Source organism: Diabrotica undecimpunctata, chromosome 8, assembly GCF_040954645.1.
Source record: "Diabrotica undecimpunctata isolate CICGRU chromosome 8, icDiaUnde3, whole genome shotgun sequence".
Taxonomy (NCBI): domain Eukaryota; kingdom Metazoa; phylum Arthropoda; class Insecta; order Coleoptera; family Chrysomelidae; genus Diabrotica; species Diabrotica undecimpunctata.
In genome coordinates this window covers 58,457,481-58,482,177 of record NC_092810.1, presented here as the reverse complement: position 1 = coordinate 58,482,177, position 24,697 = coordinate 58,457,481, and the positions used below count along the sequence as shown (strand labels likewise).

Below are 24,697 nucleotides of genomic sequence, written 5' to 3'. Positions count from 1 at the left end.
TACTGTATATATATTATATAAAGATATATATACATATAATATTATACATATAATAAAATATTTATTAATATTATTATTTATGTAATATGTTTTGTATTATTTATTAAATGTTCATAATTATATTATTCTTTTGTATTTCCAAATAATAATCTCAATAAATCACTATATGATCCAGAACTGCCAATTTTGAAATATATTCGTGTCATGTCCTCGGTAGTGTAGTAGTCAGTATCCCCGCCTGTCACGCGGGAGACCGGGGTTCGATTCCCAGTCGGGGAGGACTTTTTTATTAATATTATTACATTATTGTCATTTTTAAATACTTATGGATATTGCATTTTAATTTGTATTGAATTATTATATATGGAATTATGTTGCACTGTATTGTAGTGTATTTTTTTTATGTATATTATTGTCATTTTTAAATACTTATAAATATTGCAGTTTACTCTGTATTGTATTATTATATTAAGAACAAAATAAACAATAAATTTTACTGCAGAGTATGTGTAAAAAATTTTGCATTCAACTCCTTTCATACATATATGAAAATAAAAATATACATTTTCATCAAAATATTGATTCAATCCTTCATTGTTAGTAAGTTGTTATTAATTCTGTTTCTCTTTCTGCTATGTCTTACATATAGTAATGATTGTGCAGATTGACTCCCAAATAAATTAGTAACGGCGAATGCGTGTATAGAACTTCCACCGGCAGTCCCACTGGACTGCCACACCCGTTTTTTTTTATTTTATTACTTATATTAATTACTGCTTCGAAGAGCACAACATATTACAGAACATTATATAGACCAGATGCTCACTTTCCAGAGGTAGAAATCCCAGCAGTACAAAATCAAGGATCAGAGGAACTTCCAGATATAACCCAAAAGGAAATTAAATCAGCGTTATGTTGCTATATTTCACCGAAATGAAGTGAGACGATTGAACCAAGAGTGTGTGGTGCTGGGAGACTTTAACGCGAAATGGGGTTCTCCTATCACCGACAGTATAGGTCATATGCTGAGCGAATTGGTTGGAACACTGGACCTTGTTGTACTCAACAGAGGTACAGAACCTACGTTTACGAGAGACAATTATGTGACAGGTTCGTATATCGACGTTACCTACGCGTCCCAACGTATATCTTGCCGTGAGAAATATTGTTCGGTGCTGCAAACCTACACAGGCATGGAACACCGCTACATTGGGTTCTCTATAACCGGAATGGGCGTCGCTACTAGAAACAGTACATCTCAGAATCCGGGAGTCCGATGCGGAATGCAATCTACTAATTGGAGAGTATATGATGAGAATGTTAGATGGGAAGTGGAAATGGTTCGAAACCACCCGCCCTCGGCGGACCGGCTAGAACAAGTTATAAAAGGTGGGATAAGGGGCAGTAAGGTAGACCCACAAAGGGTAAGGATAATGCCTTACTGTCTGTTAGATTATGTCATCCGTTAGAATTTTGTTAAATGAATTGGGATTTAAAGGACATTACGAAAAGGACATTAATCGAAGAGTATTAATTGAGCGTACTATAATAGTATTGCTGCTTTAACAGTTAAGTTCTTTTCTAAATATATGGAAAATTTTAATAGTAAGCATCCCAGAGACCTCCTTTTTATTGGACGAAACGTACGTAAACCAGAAGGGTATGACGGTCAACGTTTTGTAATTGTTCATGCTGTTTCTTCGAAAGGATTTGCTACTAAAGTGAGTTTATTATCTACTTAGTTGATTATCATGGGGAAACGAATAATGAAATTTTCACTAAATTTATAAGTGAACAATCAATTCCCAATTTAGAAGAGCCATCATCAATTGTAATGGATAATGCTCCATATCACAGTGTTTTTTTTAAAGCAACTTTCCACTGTTTTAACTAGAATGAACCTCCTTATCACTGCGAATTAAAAGCTATTAATTAGGGCAAACTGCAATTCATATTGCACTAAGTATAGTGATGTTATAAATAATGTGAAAAGAGACATTAAACCAATGTAAGACAGAAATTTGGGAAAAATGTGTGAGGTATACTCATGAAATTATTAAAAAGTGGTATGTCCGAGAAAAAGAGAAAAAAATATGGTTGACATTAACATTCAACCAATAATAATAGGCACTGGTAATATGAATAACTCAAATTCTGATAGTGAAGAAATCTTAAATTTATGATTGTATACGATACTTAAATAAATATTTAAAATAAATTGTTTTTTTACCTAGCTAATAAGTTTTCTATTGTTTAAATCATTATACACAGGTTTCTTTATTTTAATTTTATTGTGTTAATTTTTGTATGTAGATACATTTTATTCAAATGTTTGACAAAATGTATCTTATTACCTTTACTACAGTTTTAGTCATTTTGTACGAACAATACCCGTTACGAGGCTCAAAGATCTTCGATCTTTAATCATCAATTTCCTCAACAGTAGTAAAAACAAAGTCATTAATTAATTCTGAAAACCATATTTAACACTGAATAAACAAAATGATCAAGATGATGGAGCCCTGAGGTGTATTTCTATTCTTCTATGCAATGGAAACACTTTTAAGTGAAATTCGCCTCTTAAATTTATTATAGACACTTTAGAAGAGAAAGATACTTCCCAGAAGTGAGTAAGATTACATAAACATGTAAAAATTCAAAATTAATAATATTTTATAAGATACTTACTTTGTAACTATACCTATCAGGAAACGATTTTCCACATCTTTTACATTTAAGAGGTTTATCTGAGGTATGAAGTTTTTGTACATGAATTCTTAAATCAGTCTTGCGTCCACAGGTCGTAGGACACAAGTCACACTGAAAGATGGGCTTGTCTCCAACTAAAAGAAAATAATACGTTAGTATACTTTGTAAACTATGGTTTCGCTGTACATTAAGTATTTTCATTTCAGATATAATGGCAAATCTGTATTGTTACTTTCTCAGGTAAATCCACAAGTAACAAGAAAAACAAAACTGTCTCAAATTTGATTGCGACATTTTTGAATATACAAATACGCAAATTTATATTTAATTGGTGTATTAAAAAACAAAGCTAGAAGAGCAAAGGTTCTTATGAGATTTGTTTATACTGTTTTGTCGCAGTTGGTTAAGTAGAAGTACATAGTTATAGATATAAAAGCATTACAAAGTTATAACTTAAGAAGAAAAATTGCATTCGGTAAAGTGACATATGAGCAGTATAACAAGACAGAAGTCTTGTTATACTGCTCATCCACAGGTCGATTAAATACACCAGCGTATTTCAGTCTATGTAGCAGATTCATTTAGATTAAATTAGTACCTTTAGAAGATAATAAAAAGGCACAAACTGATGAAAGAATTTCTTTTTTCAGAACGTAAGCTTTGCATGATAACAACATAAAAATAGCAACATAACTAACGTTTTCTACAATAGTTTACTTCTTAAATCGAGTCTTCTTAAATCGTCAGTCCATATTGTAGGTGGTCGACCGACGCTTCTCTTTTTTAAGAAGACTCAATAAAAACTGGATGAGAGCGGCGCAAGATAGACGGGGTTGGAAACATGAGGAAGAGGCCTATGTTCAGCAGTGGACTCTTGAGGCTGGATGATGATGACAATAGTTTACGGATCAAAGTAAATAGCTTGCCCAATATAGTCACTTAATAAGGATTATAAAAAAATCAACATTTTGTTAAACAATCTTCAGTCGAAGGTCAAAAATGTCCATCGCCATCAAGTAATATCATTAAGACGCTTTTTTTTCATGAGCATGATGAACCCGTTATCAAAATTTACTCTTGCGATCTTCGTTTATGAGTACACGTAATTTTGCTAGTTTGATTCTGTAGTTTTTAATAGTAAAAATTTCTTGTTTTCCCTACATACTTTTAAGCTAAATCCGTCATTAATCTTCACAGCATAAATTCACCGCACAAAGTATCCAAATTTTTTTAGGTTTTATTTCGGTACAAAGAAACGTGTATTTACTTATTTATTTATGTAGGTGTGGGCATATTTCAGTTATTTAAGTGTATTTCAGTTAAATATCAATAATCAATAATCATAAATGATATCATAAACGAATGATACACAAAAAAGGTAAAACATAAAAAACAGACTTTTCATTTATCATAATTTCGCTGCAGAATACCAGTTGACAACGAAAGTTTTTCAAAATTTTCCCACAAGGTTACAGAATACTAAAATACTATTTACTAAAAAAATACTAATCAATCATACTGACAATTGCTTAATTAGGACGTCAGTAACAGCCTTTGCTGACTTTTAAACGCTTGAAGAGCATGGACAATGACAGTCATCTAGCACCACTGAAGAGTATATCAAGGAACGCATTAACATGTTGAAAAAGTGTACTAGTGACACTAGTTACTAGTACACTAGTAATCATATTCATAAAAGAATACTAAGAATTACAAGACTGTTCATGAAGAATAAATATAATTAAATAAATTTGATTATTCTGTTACAATATTTCCAATATTAAATAAACTAATTTACGAGGACAAACTTTTATTAAGTGGGTATATAATCTGATAAACGCTTGATTTATTTCAAAAATGATTAAGAGATTAAGTGCTATGTTTAGTCTGTACTCTAGCATGCAGCAGAAGAGTGAAAACTTAAAAGTATCAAGCATGGACCGAATTGAAGCATTAGAAATGTGCATTCATAGACTAACGTTGAAGATACCGTGGAAGGCAAGGAAAACTAACGAGGAAGTACTAATGAGGCTTAACAAAGAGAATTATTAAACAGTTAAGGTACTATTATCGTCTAGAATCCTAAAAATGGCATATTTTCAACATTTTTTTATATATTATTTATTATGTAATTGAAGTAAACTTCTTTTATATTATTATACAACTTTTGAAGATTTTATTTCTATTTCTAAAAATTTATTTCTATTTTTTTTTTCAGCGTTCGCGTATTTTAAAGATGGAGCCAAAAATTACTGCTCCATGGCAGACACTTAATCTCTGAAACGGCCAATCTAAAATATAAAATTTAAGGAGGGTTTTAAAAAAGAAGTGCCCTTATGTGATAGTTTACCAGAGAAATTGAAAATTCTTAAAACAAAACAAAATGGGGGACATTTGAAAAAATTGTTCAAAAATTGATATTTTTTCGACTTTTTTCAGTCACAAAAATTATTATTTTGTTTGGTCAATTTGTAATAAACTATCATAGAGAAAACAAAAAAAAAACAAAATGCTTCAAAGTTTATTAAAATCGACAGACTAGATCCGAAGATTAAAGATTTTGAAAAAAACTACTAAAAAAAATTTGACGTTACAGAGATTAAGTGTCCGCCATGGAGCAATAGTTTTTGAACTAAAAATGTTGGCGCCATCTTTGTAACACAATGTAAAAAAGGAAAAAACAATTTTTTGTAATCCTCAAAAATTATACAATAATAAAAAAAGTATAATTGTCAGATATAAAAGATAAGATACAAAAAAAATTGTTGAGAATACATTGGGGGAAAATCGATATAGAATACCACAACTAATTCTTAAAGGAAAATATAATAATAAAAATAATACACCACGCAAAATACACGCAATAATACACGCAAAAACACCATCCACGCAGTGCAGTAGAGAGAACATTACCGCGATATCAAAGGGGAAGAGGACTTATGGACATCATAGGTGAGCATGGATAAACAGGTTGCTAATTTAAGAACTTATTTTCAGGTGCAGGCTGAGACATCTACCTTACATCGAGTAATTTGCGCAGTAGATGACACAACGCCGCTAAAACTGAGGGAACAACAAATGCGCATAAACCATCTGACTAAGCAAGAAAAAATGCGCACCTGGATGAGTAAACCTCTGCATGGGCGACATCTCAATGAGATCAGCCAAGAATATGTCGACAATACAGCGTCGAACTACTGGTTGACACCAGGAAAGATGTTTCCCGAGACTGAGGGTTTTCTACTTGCCATTCAGGATCAGCTTATACCAACTAAAAATTACCTGAAATATATTGTTAAAGATCCTCAAGTCCAAAATGACAAATGCCGATATGGATGCCAAGCCCAAGAAACCATCCAACATCTTACCGGGGGCTGTCAGGCGTTTGTCGGAACTGATTATAAATAACGCCATGACTCAGTAGGAAAGGTGATCCACCAAGAACTAGCTGACAAACTGGGACTTCTCCAAACCGACCATCTCCCTTATTATCAATATTATGTCCCTGACAGAATGCTTGAAAATGACAACTACAAGCTATACTGGGACCGCACTGTGCTCACAGACCAACCAGTGGCACATAATAGACCGGATCTCATACTAGTTAATAAACTTACCAGGCAAACAACACTTATTGATGTGGCGATACCTAACACCAATAATTTACGTGTTAAATACAACGAAAAGATCGCCAAGTATAGAGATCTAGAAATACAAATCAGGAGACAATGGAGAATGGAAAGTACCCAGACAGTACCTATTATTCTATCTACTACTGGTGTTATTCCCAAAAACCTCCTAGCGAACATAAAACAGCTGGGTCTAAATGAACATCTTTACAAGGCCATGCAGAAAGCTGTACTCCTCGCGACGTCCAGGTGTGTACGAAAATTTTTGGGAGATACTCCAGCAAACCAAGTCACCTAGGGCTCGATAACACGGAAAGAGTCCCACCAGAGCTCAATTCTTTTGATACCGTAGGTATCTGGGATGAGTGAATTTTCCCCTTAGAGGGAGTGTGAGCCGTATGGCTAAATCTGAAAATAATACTTAAAAAGGTCAGAAAAGTGTAGGAAGAAAATAGGTTACTTTGCTAAAAAACATTCTTGAATGGACTCAAGATACAAAATGCAAAACAATGATTCCATCTGACATAAATCGAGAAGCTTTCGCAATTGTGATCGCCAACGTCGGATAATCCTGATGTGACACATGAAGAAGAAGGGGTTGTGTGGTATGGTCTATCTTCATATTGTGTTTATGTTACTGTCAGATCTTCCGTCTGTCCTATAATATAAGAAATATTGTTTTTTTAATGGAACACCCAGTATAATTTCTAAATGTTCCCCGATCTTAAATAACAATGACTATAGTTGATATCTTTTGCGATTGATATTCTAACCGAAAACGCATAAGATCATCAAATCATTAGATTTTTGCGTCATGGTAGAAGATCCCACTGAGGTATAGACAAATATCTAGGGAAGTTCATATAGTTCCTCTTCTCAAAAAGTGGTACCTATTTTTATAAACAATTTTTTTTATAAATATTCAAATTTTAATACTTTAATTTACAAATAGTCCCATCGTAAAGTACGGTTAAAAATGCTATGATGATGTTATTTATAAAAAGTTTATTAAAGGTATTAAAATTTGTAAGTCGATAAATCAAAGATTTAGTCTAACTTTTAGTTCTCATAACTTTTTGCATGGTGCATTTTTCTCTAGAAGCTGCATATAAATAGAAAGTTTGAACCTATTTCAACAATTTACTATTAAAAAAAATCACAAGTAGATAGTGGGCGAGTACAAAATTGTTTATAAAAATTGGTACCACTTTTTGAGATGGGGGTTCTACATATTCGTATTCAGCGAAAAATTTTACGCTGAAAGATAGAATAGTATTCAACTATTGACCCTTACATTCATACACAAAGATACCCTGCTGCCGGAGTAATATTTCATAAGATCTATTTTAGGAATTTTACGTAATAATTTTGGACCATATTTTTGCATGTAATCTTCTCTGACAAAACAACTTTTTTATTAAAAATAAATAGGACGGACGCTATAGCTCAGTAGCTAGGTACCGGTTAACCAAGCCGTGCGGCCCAGGTTCGATCCCGGCAGACACAAGAAATTTTTCAATTTCTAATTTAACTGAGACGCCACCGTGCATCGGAGGGCACGTAAAGTCGCAGGTTCCGCCTACGTAAGTAGTTGTTAATACTAAAACCTGAGTCAGAAGGTTACACGAATGGAAGATGTACAATAAGCCGATGGGCTGTAATACGACTGGTTATAACCAACGGCTTCAGAAAAAAACCATAAATAGGCACAATAATTATAAATTTTTGTAGCAACACAATTCACGGTGGACGCTTGATTCACATATCCAAAAAAATTGATCCCTTTTTCATTTGAGGGAATCAAAATGTCTAATTTATTGGCTAGAAAACATATGAGTTGGCTGGGATATTTCCCAAACAAATAAGTATTTTTCATGTCTTTTATTGCAGAAATTTCATTCTATACAACTTTTAGATAATAACAACACCTCCAGCGATTATGTTTGATTACAACAAGGCAAATCTTATCCTCACTATTTTGTTGAAGTTAGAGGATATTTAAAGAACGTTTTTATTAGTAGGATTAGAAGACGTGATTTATCGAATAACCCCTATGATCATGTGATAGCAATGGATTAAATTTTATATGGTGTAATTTAATAAACACGGTGCACAAAGTAAAACCTGCCAATATTCAAGAATTAAAAGATAGAATGAATGCATAGATACGGAGAAGAGATGAGAAATATACGGTCTACAAATTTAATGATCGCATAACTTGCTGTTTGGAAGTAAATGGACAATATTTTGAGCATCATTGTAAATTTCAGATGATTGTCAATAAAATTATTTAAAATATACACGATGATCCGTTTGAAAGTTAAAAACACAGTTCCCTGTGCTGACGGAAAAACGAAAGATCTGACAACAACGCAAATGTCGTAAGAGAATCGGCTCAACCCTAAAAATTTCACAACTATCCTGTTAGCGACTGCAATAATTCACGCATTCCATGCATTTGACTCACATTGTATAACAAAATGGCATTTATATGCAGTAAATTGGCACTGTTTTGCAACTAACTGATTTTCAGTTATTAAACGAACACATTAGTCAAAATGTGAAAAGTTTTTGGTAACAGTAAAAAAATAAATCAACCCTTATGCTTTTGAGAGTACTGAAAGATAAAATATATGAAAACTGTAGTGTTTCCTGGGGAAATTTGGGTGAAAATTGAATTTTCTTTTATAAAGAAAACCTTGATTTGTAAAAAAAAATTCTCGTCTATGCCATTTTACGAATCGGTAGAGGAGTATTGATTCTATTTTTAAAAATGTTGGCATATGGGGCTACTGGTGTCCTAAGGGTGTTAATTATGACCTAAACATGTAATGTTAATAGGTCATTATCCGTGATTTTTTCCTTCATGCCACTAAAAGTTTGTTAATTCTCACGATAAGGAACGGCAGGTCTACAAAAGGAAAAATTTTACATTGGAAAAGTTGCTGTAAAGTTGTTAATTTCCTTTTTTTTTTGCTTATTTCATATGACATTTTCAGTACACAAAAAGGCATAAGGGATAAAATCCTGGTTGAAATTCATATTGAAATCCAATGGTCTAATAGCACGTACTCGTATCTACTCCGTAGTGAGAAACACGGGCGAGAAGCCTAAAGTTCTGATTCTAAATTTTTTTTCGACATACCACTACCTAACGAGACCTAATAGAGTAAAACTTGTCATAGTTTTGATGGAGCACAATCTTTTAGAAAAAAATTACAAGCATCTATGACTTCCGGATGGGACTTACTGCGACGTCTCTAGGTACTTTTTTGCCATAATAGATTTTATAGGCAGGTTTGAGAAAATTATACTCATTCTATTGTGAAAAACTTTCAACTTGAGGTTAGCATGAAATCGGTGATCATTTTATTAGAAAAGTGAATGATTAAAAAAATGAATGCCAATGTCTGTCCTAGAGTTTTAAAATTTGGTACATATCTAGTTAGTGTTAGAATATTGAATTTAAGGTTAATAAGTCTTCTTCCTATTTTGAATGCCTTTTAATTTTATCGAAAAAAATTCTAGACTTGAAACTTGATAGATAGATTCCTCTTGATCCAAAGTTTCCTCTAAGATCCAATTTTTTCTTTTGTCGTACTCCCGCGAATGCAACATTTTTTGTTCTCGGCGATTTTGCAACAGTTTGTTGCAAAAAGTGAGTTTAAAATAAAATACAGAAATGTGTTGAATTCTTATGCATTATGCTGGTACCCTTTATTCATTTATTTACTAGGTCAATGAATAAATGACTTATACCATCGATCATTTTGCTAATAGAAAAAATTACTAATGAATTATTTAATCCAGTGCTTCGATAATTATTGATCTGTCAAATATTTTTTCTATCAGTAACAGTTCTGCTTTATATAAAGTTTAAGCAATAATTTGCAGATATTATTAATGAATATACGACCGTGGCAGCTACCTGACATACATAAATTTGCCACCTCATTGAAATTCCATATCTAATTAAAACATTAATAACAACTCAATAAAATATTCTTACTATTATGTGTAAGTTTGTGGGCCTTGAGACTGTTTGACTGCGTAAATCGTGTATGACAAATATCACATTCATAAGGTTTCTCCCCAGTATGGATTCTCAGGTGTCTCTTAAGTTTAAAAGTATCAGGACTGGCATACGTGCAATGTGGACATTGATAAGGCCTTTCCCCGGTGTGACAGCGAATGTGGCGCTTCAATTTGGATAGTTCAACGCTAGCATAATCACATTCTGTGCATTTATGAGGTTTTTCGTGGGTGTGACGGTATCTTACATGACGAACTAATTCTCCTGAAAAAAAAAACGATAACATGATAATCTATAAAAGCAAGCATATATTAAATAAGAAGTGTTATAACTAAAGTTGGGATTTTATGCAATTTTAAGAAAATTTGCATAATATATTTTGCATAAAATCAAGCTTTAGTGCTTATATTTCGTTTTTGTGCGTAAAACTAATATTTTTTGCTTTTTTAACATAAAATCACATAACATCCTACAGTCTATCCGCTGGAACTTTGCACAAGTATGACATTATTTACGAATTATTTTTTATATTACGTCTCTTTCATACTCACAGAAACTAAAATGATTAACTTCAGACGCCTATCCATGCACAACAGCATACATCGAACAAAGACAGCTATAGGAAGATGGTCGTTCATTGTTTCACCTACTGGCAATTTAAGTTTTGTTTTGACAGCGTTTGTAGTGTCTTTATAATCTATTTTCTTGTCATTTAAATATGCAATCCTTTTTCGTACTTTGAATATACAATGTTTTTAACAAACAGTTGTTATAACGACTTACCGTTATCTTCGTGTTCGATTTATTAAGGAAAGAATTTATTGATTAACGAATAATGTAATATAATACCTCTAAATTGACATTGAATTATTCAAATATGGCTATAATCACGTCAACGGAGTGATATAAAATATTTTTTAGGGACCAGGAACCTCAGACACTCGGCAGCCGACGACGGTTGTTGATACTGAGACACCCTTAGTCCCACAGCAGAGAGAAGACCATCCGATGATGGTCGACGAACTCTGTAGAGGAGACTCCGAAACTACTAAGGCTGCCCCCTCCTCAACCGAGGAGGAAATGAACACCTAAAAGAACTGGAACGATACCTAAACCATGGGCAAGGACGTCGAAAAAATTAGGTTACTATTATTTAATGCAACCTCCAACACAAAAAGGTGGCAACGGCGACACTATGCCGCCGCCTGGATGTAACGGAGGACGCAATAGCACTAATCCAAGAACCTTGGATAACTAAGACCAAAATAACTGGTTTTAGCAGTATAAATGGTCAAATTTTCAGCTTACCAAGTAATCAACAACCGAGAACAGCAATATATGTTCCCAGGAAAATCAACGCCTCCCCCATGGCGCAGTTTTGCACCTCAGACGTAACTGCGGATAAAGTGAAATCCCCATGGGGAAAAGGCAAAAATAGAGAGTTGATACCAGCATCGGTCTACCTACCCTAAGATGCAGCCTGCCTACCACCAACAAAGGAGATGTAAGATCTGGTAGACCATTGTCTCAGTGAGAAGGTAGAACTTATTATCGGCTGCGATTTGAACTCTCACCATCTAGGCTGGTGCAGCAGAGATAACAAAGCTCGAGGTAAGTCTCTTTATGACTATATTTCCAGAAAATATGTGTATATCTTAAATAGAGGCACCGAAACTACCCTTATTAATGTTCGTAGCCAAACAGTTATGAATATTACGCTAGCAACAGCTGAAATATCTAATAAAATTCAGAACTGGCAGGTATCGGTGAACATCTCTATGTCATGATCACCTCTGGCTAACCTATAATATTAGTCTGGAAAAAAAAACCTTATCAAATCGCGCGACCCTAGGAGGTCGGATGTAGAACTCTACAACCGACTCTTAGAAGATGCTCTGCGTAATGAAAAGGCTTTAACTCCAGGAACTAATACAGAATTGGAAAGGTATACGGTATATATCCAAGACAAAATAAGCTATGCTTATAAAAAATTCTGTCCAATAAGGATGGTCCAGGAAAGTCGCAAAACCAACTCTTGGTGGTCACTGAACTGGAACATCTTAGGAGGATAGCGAGAACAGCTTTTAATAGAGCAAAACGCACCAGACTCAAAGAGGATTGGGATTCTTATCAATCAAATCTTAGAGAGTTTAAGAAAGTCTGCAGGCAAAGACAAAGAGCTGCTTGGAGAACCTTCTGTGAGGAAATCGAAGATTTCCCGCAGGCCTCCAAGCTACAAAAAGCGCTCTCAAAGGACCCACATCGAACCCACAGAAGATAGAAACAAAACTTCCAACCTTTGGCGGAGATCCTGATGAAAACACGCGTCCTCGGTTCTAGCGCCTTGACAGCACCAAACTGGAAGGAAGAAGCAATCATATCCTCACTAAACAAAATCGAAACAAGACATAGGGAGACAAACGTGGCGAATGCCCATTGCATATACACCGATGGCTACAAAATGGAAGAAGGCTCAAGATGCGGGATATACTCTAGATCAGTTAACCTAAGAATAAAATAGTATATGGGCAAAGATGCCACCGTAGTTCAAACAGACCTGGTTGGTATCTCCATATGCGCAAAAGAGATAACCCAAAAAGGTATAGCCGGGAAAACTATATTAATATGGGTTAAAGGAACGATAAGAATAAAGGCAACCACATTGCTGACCAATTGACTAGGAAGGCCTGGGGATCTTTTTGGTTGGTCAACTACAACAATTGCGAAAATTGTCAAATGTCACTCCCATACGCAAACCGTAAAAAGATTGGAAGAAGGGCAAGGATGTAGACTTGCCAGGGTAAAACTAAGTAACCTTGAAAAGTCAACATTAAAGAAGTACTTGGGAATGACCAGGAAAAGCCTACGCTTCATTGTTGCTTAACTGGTCATTGTCAACTAAGCTAACACCTCCACACACACTGGAACTAGTAGACACACCTCTATGTAGGAAGTGCAAACGAGAAGACAAAACTGTACAGCGTGTCCTATGTGAATGCCCGGAAAAATCGTTAATACTAGAGTACGTGTTCGGCGAGTCCTGGCCCACACTTGCCCACATAAGGGAGATGTCTCCTGGTAATATCCACCTTCCTAGAAATGGCAGGATGGACAATGGGCTAAGAACGACAGCTCCCTAGGATGATGCACATTGGGGCAATTGTGGCCTACGTGCTGTATAACTTAACTCGCCCTCCCTACTCTACAGATACAGAGACGGCTAGGACGACAAGTCACACTGTTTGTCCAGTAAGGTAACCACGCCACCTAGGAAAGAAATCTGAACTATTAACATCTGACATTTCAATTATATTTTGTTCTTTAAACGGTACGTTTAATTAATAATGGCATACATCTGTCATTGAAAGGTTTATTCATATGTATCATATAGTCCTGTGGCTCTCTTATTTTCAGTCAGGTTGCTATTGTGTTTTTTAGGTTTCAAACTGATTTTAAACTGAGTGTAAACATGGCTAAAGAAAATTTATATTACATATAAATAATAAAAAAATATATTTTTTTATAGCAAAAATAATTTTGCTTACCTGAAGTAGTAAAAGCTGCATCACAGTATCTGCAAGCATGTGGTTTTGTTCCAGTATGGGTGTTCACATGATTCTGGAGGGAAGCTAGCGTCTTAAAGCCCCTCTCGCATACACTACATTTATGGGGACGTTCTTCAGAATGTGATTTCATGTGCCTGGAAAGAAGATAGCGTTTGGGGCTAGTATAGTTGCAATAGTTACACATGTGAGCTTGTGCAACAACTTGCGATTTTCTAGGCAGAAGTTTAACTATTTTACTTTTATCGTCTTCGTCTGAATCTACTACTCCTCCGTCTTCGGCATCATCGAAATCATACACTACAACGAATTTCATTTATCATTAAAAATATAAAATTTGTAAATTATATATACAATATTTTACATAAAGAATATACTTTGCACAGTTTAAATATTAAACAAAGTAAACATATGAAGCTAAAGCCCTATTGAAAAAGTTAAATTATTCACACATTTAGAAAGTTAAAACAATAACAGAAAAAACAATAACAAAAAAAATTGTAAACAAGAGTATATCGCAAGAATGAAAATAACATGTATGTTCTCAACTAAAATGTGGGGGATAATTGAATGAAAGCAAAATTCAAATTAGTCACACTAACTATAAGAGCAGTCTTCTTTATTATTGTACAGCACAGAGTTCCTTATAGAATTGTTTCAATGAAGCACAATGGAACATATAGCAGTATCACTATCATACAACGAAACCACGTAGCATTTTTAAATTCCGTTTTGTGTGAAGTTTTAATTCACGTATTTCAAATTCAATCTTGTATAAGTTTTTGATATGCGTTGTCAAATATATTCAAAAAAAAAACAGTTTGGCATCTCTTCGATTAGAATAAACAAAATCTAATTATTTATTTGCATTGGAAATTGTTGCTAAATTTGTTTTAGCCGGAAAATTTGATCGAGTTATGGGAGAAGGAATTCAGTCTTGGCCTGGCCTTTGGCTAGTCTGGGTCTAGCATTTACGCTACTCAAGTGGTGCTGACGACGCCAGTAGCATGGACTCTCGGCTCGGATCTTAAGGGGGTCAGCCGGTACCTGCTTTTCAACGATATGGTCGATGTTTGTGGATTTTTGGAGATCAGGTCATCGCTGGCATTAGTTATATGCAGTAAAATAGCATGCAGTAAAGTGAAGTATGTTGCAAACCAGCAAGAAATTAAGTTTAAGTTAGAGCAAATTAGTTCATGTTTTGGTGGTGAAAGCCCAAATTCACCGTAAGTTTTTACCATTTTTCTATAAGCTGTCAAGGCAGTTTAAATTACAATGCTGAATATTTTCTGATTGGGTGACTGACGAAAAAGGAAACATATCTGTCACTATTTTTATTTTTCTTCTATATGTACCCAGTGCAGTAGTGTTAGTGTTTTTTGAAGGGGTACCCTAATTTTCTTTGCATGTTGAATATATTTTTTTATATACCACACTAAATTTGTGTGTAAACTATAAGAAGCGAAAATCCTACATATCATGATATAATAATAGCCAGGTAAATTTTAAATTTTCATTTTTTTTAAATAGTGTTTCTTTTTGAGATCATCTTTCACACAATTATTTTTACCAGATCATCGAGAAAATTAATTTTTAACATTCTATAAAGATGAAAGTATCAAATTGTAATGGACATTTTTTACTTGTAAGATGTAAATTAGTATTTCCAGTTAAATATATGTTTCAGTTAATAATAAATATAGCTTGTATGTAACAACATAGTATTTTTGATTTCTTTAACAATCTTCTTTTCTTGTGTAACACATATAAATAAATTCTAAACATGTTTGCTGAACGAACATGTCAGATATTTTGGTGATTGTTTCTTGTTATTTTTTTATATCTGTATTTTGGTTTTTAAGGCTTTTCCTTGTCCCTCACAGAAAAGACAAGGTGACGTCAATTTTTCCTTTTTATTTGTTTAAATTTTTGCCCAAATTCTTTCAGTTAGTAGGATTCATCTGCTTTATTATTCCGGCTCAGTATCCCCCGTTACTAATAATGTAAACCCACGTCCTTTCGCCCGCTCACCCTTGTGTTCTTCAAATTACCTGAGTGTCGGTTGCAAAGTGAACGTACTTGGACCTGGAATTTTTCGCCCAACTTATATTTCAATAATAAACTTTCCCTGGTGTTAATTTTTATAGTACCCACCGTAATAACTAACTTCTGGGCACCCATTCTTCCTTACCAGGCCATTGTACGTTACAACCATAAAAAAATATATAAGGGAGGTTTTAAGATTTCCAACTTTATATGCCCAAACAAATCTTGAAGTATATGTATTGTCATGCAGAAGAATGACTACATTTCTGAGTTTTCCGGGAAATTTATTCTTAATGTTAATGTGTAAGCATTTTAAGGTATTTGAATATCGCACAGCATTAAATTTTAAAATCCAGAAAACCTAACCTTCATAAATAAAAAAATACGATCACCGTTACTTTTTACGATGAAATTTGAAACCGACATTTTTTTGGAGATTGTTAATTGAATTTTAGTTCATAGAAATAACATCAAGGTTCATCACTGGCGACAATTTGGTGTCAAAACCATTATTTTTTGTTCATAGCACATTAACAGCAACTTTTTTACAAGCAACACTATGAATCATAGAATTCAGTTCCAACGATGATACTTTTAATAGCTGAGAAAGTTCCCTTTGGTGCTTTTTTTGGAACTTTTTTTTAACCACTATCGCATGAGAATAATTGTATCACCATATATACAGCTTTTATTTTCATTTACAAACACAATGGCTAAAAATCATCAACTGCCGGACTGAATAACAGCACACGTTATTTTGACAGATGTTCGATCTTGAATGTCGTTTTGTACCTCGCTAACACGTAATAAAATAAATGAAGTCCATTGCAAAGATGACAAAGACACTAATATATATATATATATATATATATATATATATATATATATATATATATATATATATATATATATATATATATATATACCCGGTATTTAGGCGTTCGACGCCCTTCCGGTAGGGATCTATGGAGGAGTATCACCTAGCCGCAAACCCTTATCTCTTGCCGTACTGCTCCACCATAGGCCGATCAGATACCAGTATATTCTAGACAAAGACACTAATACACTATCTATTCCTCATCATCATCATTATCATTTCTGTATCTGAGGGATATATTTAACATTGATCTCTGTGCCATTTGTATCTTATTGATTACTTTTCTGGTAAGATTCAATGTTTCTGCATCATACGTTAGGACTGGAAGTATACATTGATCAAAGACATTCCTTCTCAAGCACATGGGAATATCTGATATGATCGGACTTCTCTTAGTTTTCCGTAAGCTGCCCACGTTAGTCCTATTCTCCTGTTTAACTCTGTTGTTTGACTGTCTCTTCCTAATTTAATCTCGTGACCCAGATACTTATAGGTTTACACTTTTTCAATTTGCGTTCTATTAGTTGAAATGTTTTTGGCCAGTACAATGCTGCAATAAGGACTATGTCGTAAAATCGAGAAAACGTAAAATCTGATCATTCAAATTCTGATGAGATCCAGACTACAGTCTGATCCTGTAAAAAAATGTTTTCATGATCATGGGCGTTTTCCCCGCTTGTTCGATTATTGATAGAATTGTTTTTTTTTTTATTTTTATTTGCACCAAAATATTTTATGGAAGTTACCTGTACATAAAAATGTACGTTTATTGGTGTCGTTGAAAATATTAGATTTTAGTTTTGGACACATTTAGATTTAAGACTAACTTATCGCTATGACACATTACCGAATTTATTATATTTTGCAGTTCTTGTGCATTGCTTGCTATTAGGACGGTATCAACAGCGTACCTGATGTTATTTATGCTGGTAATTTAGTAATACAGATTAAATAATAGCGGTGATAAGACGCAACCCTGTCGCACTCCTCATCTGATTCGTATATCTTCAGATGTCGCGTGCTCTATTTTGATTGTTGCGTGCTCTATTTCGATTGTTGCCATTTGGTACCAATACATATTCGAATGCAGAGAATAAAATAAGAAAATAAAGGTCACTTGTAATATACGACATTGCGTTAATATTTAATAAAACTGAACTACAAAATGAATTAAAACTATATGGAATATACATCTCTAAGAGATCATAAATTTTATAGAAATGTCATTTCTGGGACATACTAGTCTTTAACAGAAAGGTTTCAATGGTAGTAAGCAATTTATTACAATGGCTCTTCACGCCAATTAATATTTTTCCAATGGGATAATTTTATGATTTTTAAATTATTTTTTTCTTATTCCTTCAGGTACACATGAATTTACTCATTTTATCTTTTAATGCAATAATTTCTCTATTAACATATACAATACAAATGGGACTATCCCAAATTATTTTATATGATGATTATTTTATACTGTAACAATTTTCAGAATTATTGTTTGAATGAAAAATTTCACTTACCAGTCATATCTTGTTCTCCGTCAGTCTGATCTCCTTCTTTAATATCCAAGGGATCTTGAACAATAAGCACATAGCTAAGTTCGCCGGAATTGTTATCAGATGGTACTACTGTCACTCTTTGGTATGCGTTGCCGGAACTAATTACAAACTGGTTATCTTCATTTTGTTGGATAATCTGCTAAAAAAATAACATAATTATAAAAAAATTACCAGTATAATAAAATAATAGAAAACCTAATAAAACACCAACTCTTTCAGCAAAAGTATTTGGGCAGTTGAATAGCATTCCTCAGAGGAACTTCGTAAGTCTACTTCTATTTAATACTATCGAAAAACTAGCCAACTCCACTTTTTTGTCGATTTTGAGTTAAGTACTCCTTTGAACTTAAAAATTCTCAAACAATGTACTGACAAAACCAGACAAGTCCAAACAGATTTTAAATGTGTGAAACAGAAGGGGTTAAAAAAATCTAACTCCAATAATGACACTTTTATTGAGCCAAAAACAGATTTGTGCAGTTGTCTATTAAATAAAATATTTTATTATTTACAATATTGTAGTGCTGTCAAAACAAGACAAGTGCCAGTTAGGTTGTTTTCGCTGAAATTTCGGTATGAATGAACAAATTTCATGTGATAACTATGCTTAGTTATCAATGTATGCAGTACGATGTTGTGCATAGATAATAATTTGTAGAGATGTACATTATCCTTCAGTACATGTCGGCGTCTACATGTTTTCAATTTTAAACATAGATTTATTGTAAGCTAGCGTTGGTGAACTAATCTTAAATTATGTGATGCAGATTCCGTGTAGTGATGTAAATCCGATATATTATAGCCGTAAGATTTGTACCTAGAACTTGACGGTATTTGAGAGTATTAACTCTTACTGTCCATTCATCATCATCAACCTGTATGCATCCACTGCTGAACATAGGTCTCCCTCAGTTCTTTCCATCTATCTCTCTCTTGTGCGGGTTGCATCCAATTATTGCAATATAACACGCTTCAGGTCATCATCCCATCTAGTTGGTGGGCCTCCTCTGCTCCGAAGTGCTTCTTGTCTTGGACTGTCCATTATGTCCATTAAGATATATCGATAACTATCCAGAGCTGTAAGTAAACTGCCCTACTGCCTTGCTTATGTATTTACTACAAACAAATCCTAACCTATCCTGTTAAGATGGCCCTGTTAATCTGAGCAAAACAGACTTAAAAAGGCATACTCAAACCTCGGCTCATCAATTAAACAAAAATAACAGAATCTTTAACAGCTCTACCAATCAGGAATCATCCCGGATGAGTTTCATCAGTATTATAAATCGTTACCGAACTTGGAGGACATCGAAGACAGTATACTTGAGCCTGATATTGAGAACAGTGATATTTAAAGTGACCTGAATGAACTATGAACAGCGAAAACTAGAAAAGTGCCGTAAAAAAATGTTTTTGATACTTTTTTTTAATTTACACTTCATTTTAACAATTCTTTTACAGAGTTTTTCGTTTGCAATGTCATTTACTTTAATATTTTTCAGTTATTAAATCATTTTTAAATTCAGACGATTTTCATTTCAAATGAAAGTTAAAAAGTAGATTTCTCAAAAGTTTGAAAATGGAGATAGCTAGTTTTGACAGTAAGCCGACGATATAATCCCGAATATCACTGATAGAATATTGCAACAAAAAGTAAGAGCAAACACTATAAATTAAGTAAAAACTATAAAATGAGCCGTCTGGGTCATGTAGATGATGGTTCTTAGAACTGAGAAAGATGAACTATGAATTTTAGTAAAATTATAGGGCGGATAATATTAACTTTTACAAAAATTATGGATCGAAAAAAAATTTAACTCTGAAGTCGAAAATATCTATCACAGGAAGATTTTTTCTGAATCTGCTGAATACAAACTAGCTTACAGCTTCCAAACTTAATTGGGATATGACAAACGAGAAAAAATCCAGAATTGAGAAAGCTTGGTCCAGTTTTATCAAGATGAAGCACACATTTACCTGAGAAAGGCGTATGACTCTGTACCAAGGTCAGAACTATGGGAGGCAATGTACAAATTAGAAATACAGACGGAACTCATAAAAGCTACAAAAGCTCCGTATAAAGAAAATAAAGTGTCCATTAAAATGGGAACAAGAATCATAGGAGACTTTACCACAACAAAAGGGCTCCTGCAGGGTTGTTCCACATCTCCAACCCTATTCAAAATATACTTAGAGAAAGCCTTGACTACATGGAAAAGAAAATGCGAAGGCATGGGAGTACCGGTACGGAACGAATACCTATATACGTTAAGCTTTGCAGACGATCAAGTAGTGATTGCACAAGACCAAGATAATCTCAGCTACATGATGAAGAAACTACAAGAAGAATATACCAAGGCTGGCCTAGATATTAACCTCGCGAAAACAGAGTACCTATCTACAAGTGAAGAAGACATAGAAGATCTACAGATTGATGACAACGTAACAGTCAAAGGAAATGATAAATTCAAATACTTGGGGTGTAAAATCATGAAAAAGGCAACAACAGAGGAAGAAATTACACAAAGATTAGGTCAAACAAGAACAGCAATCCGACGACTTAACTCGGTATGGTGGGATAGACCCCTAAATATGAAGACAAAAACACATATTTATAAAACATTAGTGCGAAGTATTATGACATATGGGGCTGAAAATTGGATCATAAACAAGAAAAACAGCAGTAAGATAGTAGCAACAGAGCTGGAATGTCTGCGAAGATGCTGCAGAGTAACAAGAATGGATAGGAGAAGTAATGACGAAATAAAGCAAAGAACATCAATCGAAACAGACATACTAACATATATAGAACAAAAAAGACTAAAGTGGTATTATATTATTAACTGCTAAGCATAGTGATCATGTCTTAAATCTTAAAACTCGCGTGAAAATACTAGTTTAGAATTTCAAACAAAAATAATAACCCTTATATCATTTATGACCGAACTAACTTCTACTGATAAAAATAAGGTACCAAATGTTCACAGTGCATTACATACATAAGATACATCGACAACGGAAACTTCTATATGCACCAAAGGTACAAGTTCATCATTAAATATGTCTGTTAAGAAAAAACAATACCCAAAGAAGAAAATCTGGGAAGGGAGAGACCAATGAATCCAAGTGTTTGGAAAATTAATGTCTTGACGAAACTGTGGAACTCAAAAATATACTAGTAAAACTGGAAAATTAACGAAAATTAAAGAATTGGGACCTGGATGTAACGATTAATGTAACAGAAAATGTAAATCGGAATTATCTGAAAATGATAGACTCAATTTATTTAATAATTTTTGAGAAATGGTTGATCATGACAAACAGAGCGAATATTTATGTAGATATGTTCTCAGACAAGAGAGAAAGGTTGCAAAGTTCAAAGAGTCCAGAAGAAACTGTACATATGAATATAATTTGCAGTTAGCAGAACACCGACTCCTAGTTTGTAAGAAAACATGTTTAGACAATTTTAACAAAGCATAAAATAGTTGATAGTCCAGTGGCGGATCCAAGGAGGGGGTCACGGGGGTCATGACCACCCCCAAAACAAAATTAAATATCAATCAAATAATCCTAAAAAAGTTATTTAAAACCCATCAACCTTATAAGCAGGAAGTCAAGAGTTGAAATGATTCAAACTCATTTATTCTAGGGGTAAGTGTAGAATTATATGGAAGTCTTTTTAAAGTGCTCTTTATAAAAATCAACAATTCTAAATACAGTAATACCTCGACTAAGACTTTCACGAATTCAGAGTTACGCGATTTTAAAATTTTGTCAATTCGTCATTTGAGTGCCAGAGAATCGTTCAATTGTCATGTTTTTACAAATTGATATCGGATATCCAACGATAAGATAGAGTTTATTAGGAATGTTAAATACATTAACTAATGTTTACACTTACATTGAGTTATTGCATTTAAATTACTTAACTTTGGTTTATACTTATTTATCCTTGGTTTGTTCTTAATTTTATAGCCATAGGATAGGTGGGTTTAAATTAATTGTCTTTAAAATACCTAGTTTAAATTGACAGTCCTTGATTTTTCAGTATTTATATTTTAATAACTTTCCTTTCGTTTAATAGTTTTGTACACATGATTTTACTGTCATAGAGTATGTGGGTATAAATAATTTTTTTTCTGGTTTAAGTTTAAGACCTCTTAATGTTGTACCCTTCGTTGCACTCGTAGGGTATTTCGGTTTTAATAACTTCTCATTCGTTTAATATATCGCTTAAAATAATTATTGAAAAAATGGTTCCCTTACATGAGGCACAAATCATATCAATCGTAAAGGTGCAAAAATCTAAATCCTATATCAAAATCACCCTCAAGACCCATGACCCCCCCTGACAAAAATTTCTGGATCCGCCACTGTGATAGTCAGGAAGGTGGAGGCTGCATACCTGGAGATATTCATGGTCGCCATAAGAACAAAGCAAATGCTGCAGATGAAAATATTAAAAATTCGATTTGTGCGCATATAAACTCTATTCCAGCAAAAGAATCCCACTACGCAAGAAAAGAACAACTAAGATGTATGTTAATGAGTCTTTAACGTTTCTCAAATTGTATTGACTGTATAAAAGACAAACGCCACTAAAATGTTGTGTTGGAAAAGAATGTTACGAATTTCGTGGACTGACCACAGGACAGATACTATTAAATAAGCTAAAAGTCAGCAAACGGTTATCAAGCAAATTTCATCTCCAACATTAAAATACTTTAGACATGTTATAAGAGCAGACATAGAAAACATAGAAAGACTTATTATCCAAGGAAAGGTAGAAGGTTGAAGATCACGAGGGAGATCTCCAACAAGACCGATCGATCAAATTACAGGCCAAATTCAATCAAATTAAACGACCAGAGAAAGAGATCTTTAGAGACCAACAATACACAACATGGAGAGAGACAGAGAGAGAGAAAGAAAGAGGTTTCTAAGAAAACAGCAACAGTTGTAACTACCGGCTTTGATTTGCAAAAAATATTAACTACACCCCAATCAGAGGTGTCATTGTTTTATTATAAAAGGAAGTTTAAAGTGTATAATTTTACTATCTTTGATATTGGATCTGCAGAAGGTTATTGTTATGCAAATATTATAAACTGTTTTATAATTTGTAAATGCTTATTTTGTAATAAATAAATCAAACATTTACTTTTTGTTAGTATGTATGATGTAAATCCTTAGATACTTGTCTCGGTAAAAAAAATTACGTTAAGATTAACTGAATAAAAAAACTAATAATAATCTCTTTATTTTGATATACACTCATTAGTTACCATTTATATGCACCTAATCAATGACACATACTTTGTTGAAATATCATTGTATAAACCACTTAAGGTCGCGGCATATTATCGTGCACGTATAGTTTCCGGCACGAAGCGTTTCCACTCCAGCAATTGGGCTGCGCGTTCTCATTTTCATACATAGAACGTTTCAGTTTGGTTCGGTGAAGATATGATCTCGCTTTTCTCGACAAAAATTATGTGCAATTGCTCTTCTACTTAACGATGAAGAATGAAAAACTGTGATAAAAAGAAGGTTTGAAGTACATCCAATGCTAAGAGAAAGGAAGAAGGAATGTGAATACTGGACTTTATACAGAGAATTAATTGATGACGATGAAAAATATTATGGATATTTTAGAATGAATAGGATTCAGTTTAAATATGTTTTAAATTTAATTTCACCTTCAGTTAAAAAACAAAATACTACATTTAACGAAGCCATACATATCAAACCAAAAAGTATTTTTAAAAAGAAGAGGTATCACTTCCGTACAAAAGTCCTAATTGTTTATCACTTCCGTGATTAATTGTCACAAAGCAATAAAAACACATGCATAAATGACAAAATAGCCTCGAAAATTATTTTTTTAAATACTCTGTATCAAAATCAAACAAATACCTAAATAAACAACGGGGGGAAAACGACGGACATCTAATTCAAATTATCCTTACCAACCGATTACGACTCGTTACGTAGCCGTCGGCATCAGGAAAATATTGTTTTCAAATATACTGAACGGAAACGTTAAGTGTCTGAAACGCTATGTTCCGGACAGTGTGCGTTGTTCATATTTAAAACCATTTAAATTATATTTTTCGGAAACTAAACGCAACGTGCACGATAATATGCCATGACCTTTAGAATGATCTTCACCTAAAATTCTTGAAAAACTTGGTATTGTAACTCGACCTACATCAGAACCAGTAATTTTGACAACAATGCGGTATGTGAAAGTGAAAATCTGAGGAAAAGTAATAAAA

The 24,697-nt window shown here is 33.6% G+C and overlaps 1 protein-coding gene across 5 annotated transcripts in view; it reads right to left on the bottom strand.

The window, feature by feature from the left end:
• Nucleotides 1–24,697, bottom strand: part of LOC140447594 (uncharacterized) — a 58,837-nt gene that overhangs the window by 14,862 nt on the left and 19,278 nt on the right. For 4 of the 5 annotated variants that reach the window (XM_072540338.1, XM_072540341.1, XM_072540339.1 and 1 more), the window contains exons 4-7: nucleotides 18,378–18,555; nucleotides 13,917–14,234; nucleotides 10,348–10,635; nucleotides 2,689–2,843 (exon numbers count right to left, since the gene is read on the bottom strand). In XM_072540338.1, the coding sequence (XP_072396439.1) occupies nucleotides 2,689–2,843; nucleotides 10,348–10,635; nucleotides 13,917–14,234; nucleotides 18,378–18,555 (939 nt within the window). The remainder of the gene's footprint in view (nucleotides 1–2,688; nucleotides 2,844–10,347; nucleotides 10,636–13,916; nucleotides 14,235–18,377; nucleotides 18,556–24,697) is intronic. The other variant, XM_072540342.1, reaches the window with a different exon arrangement.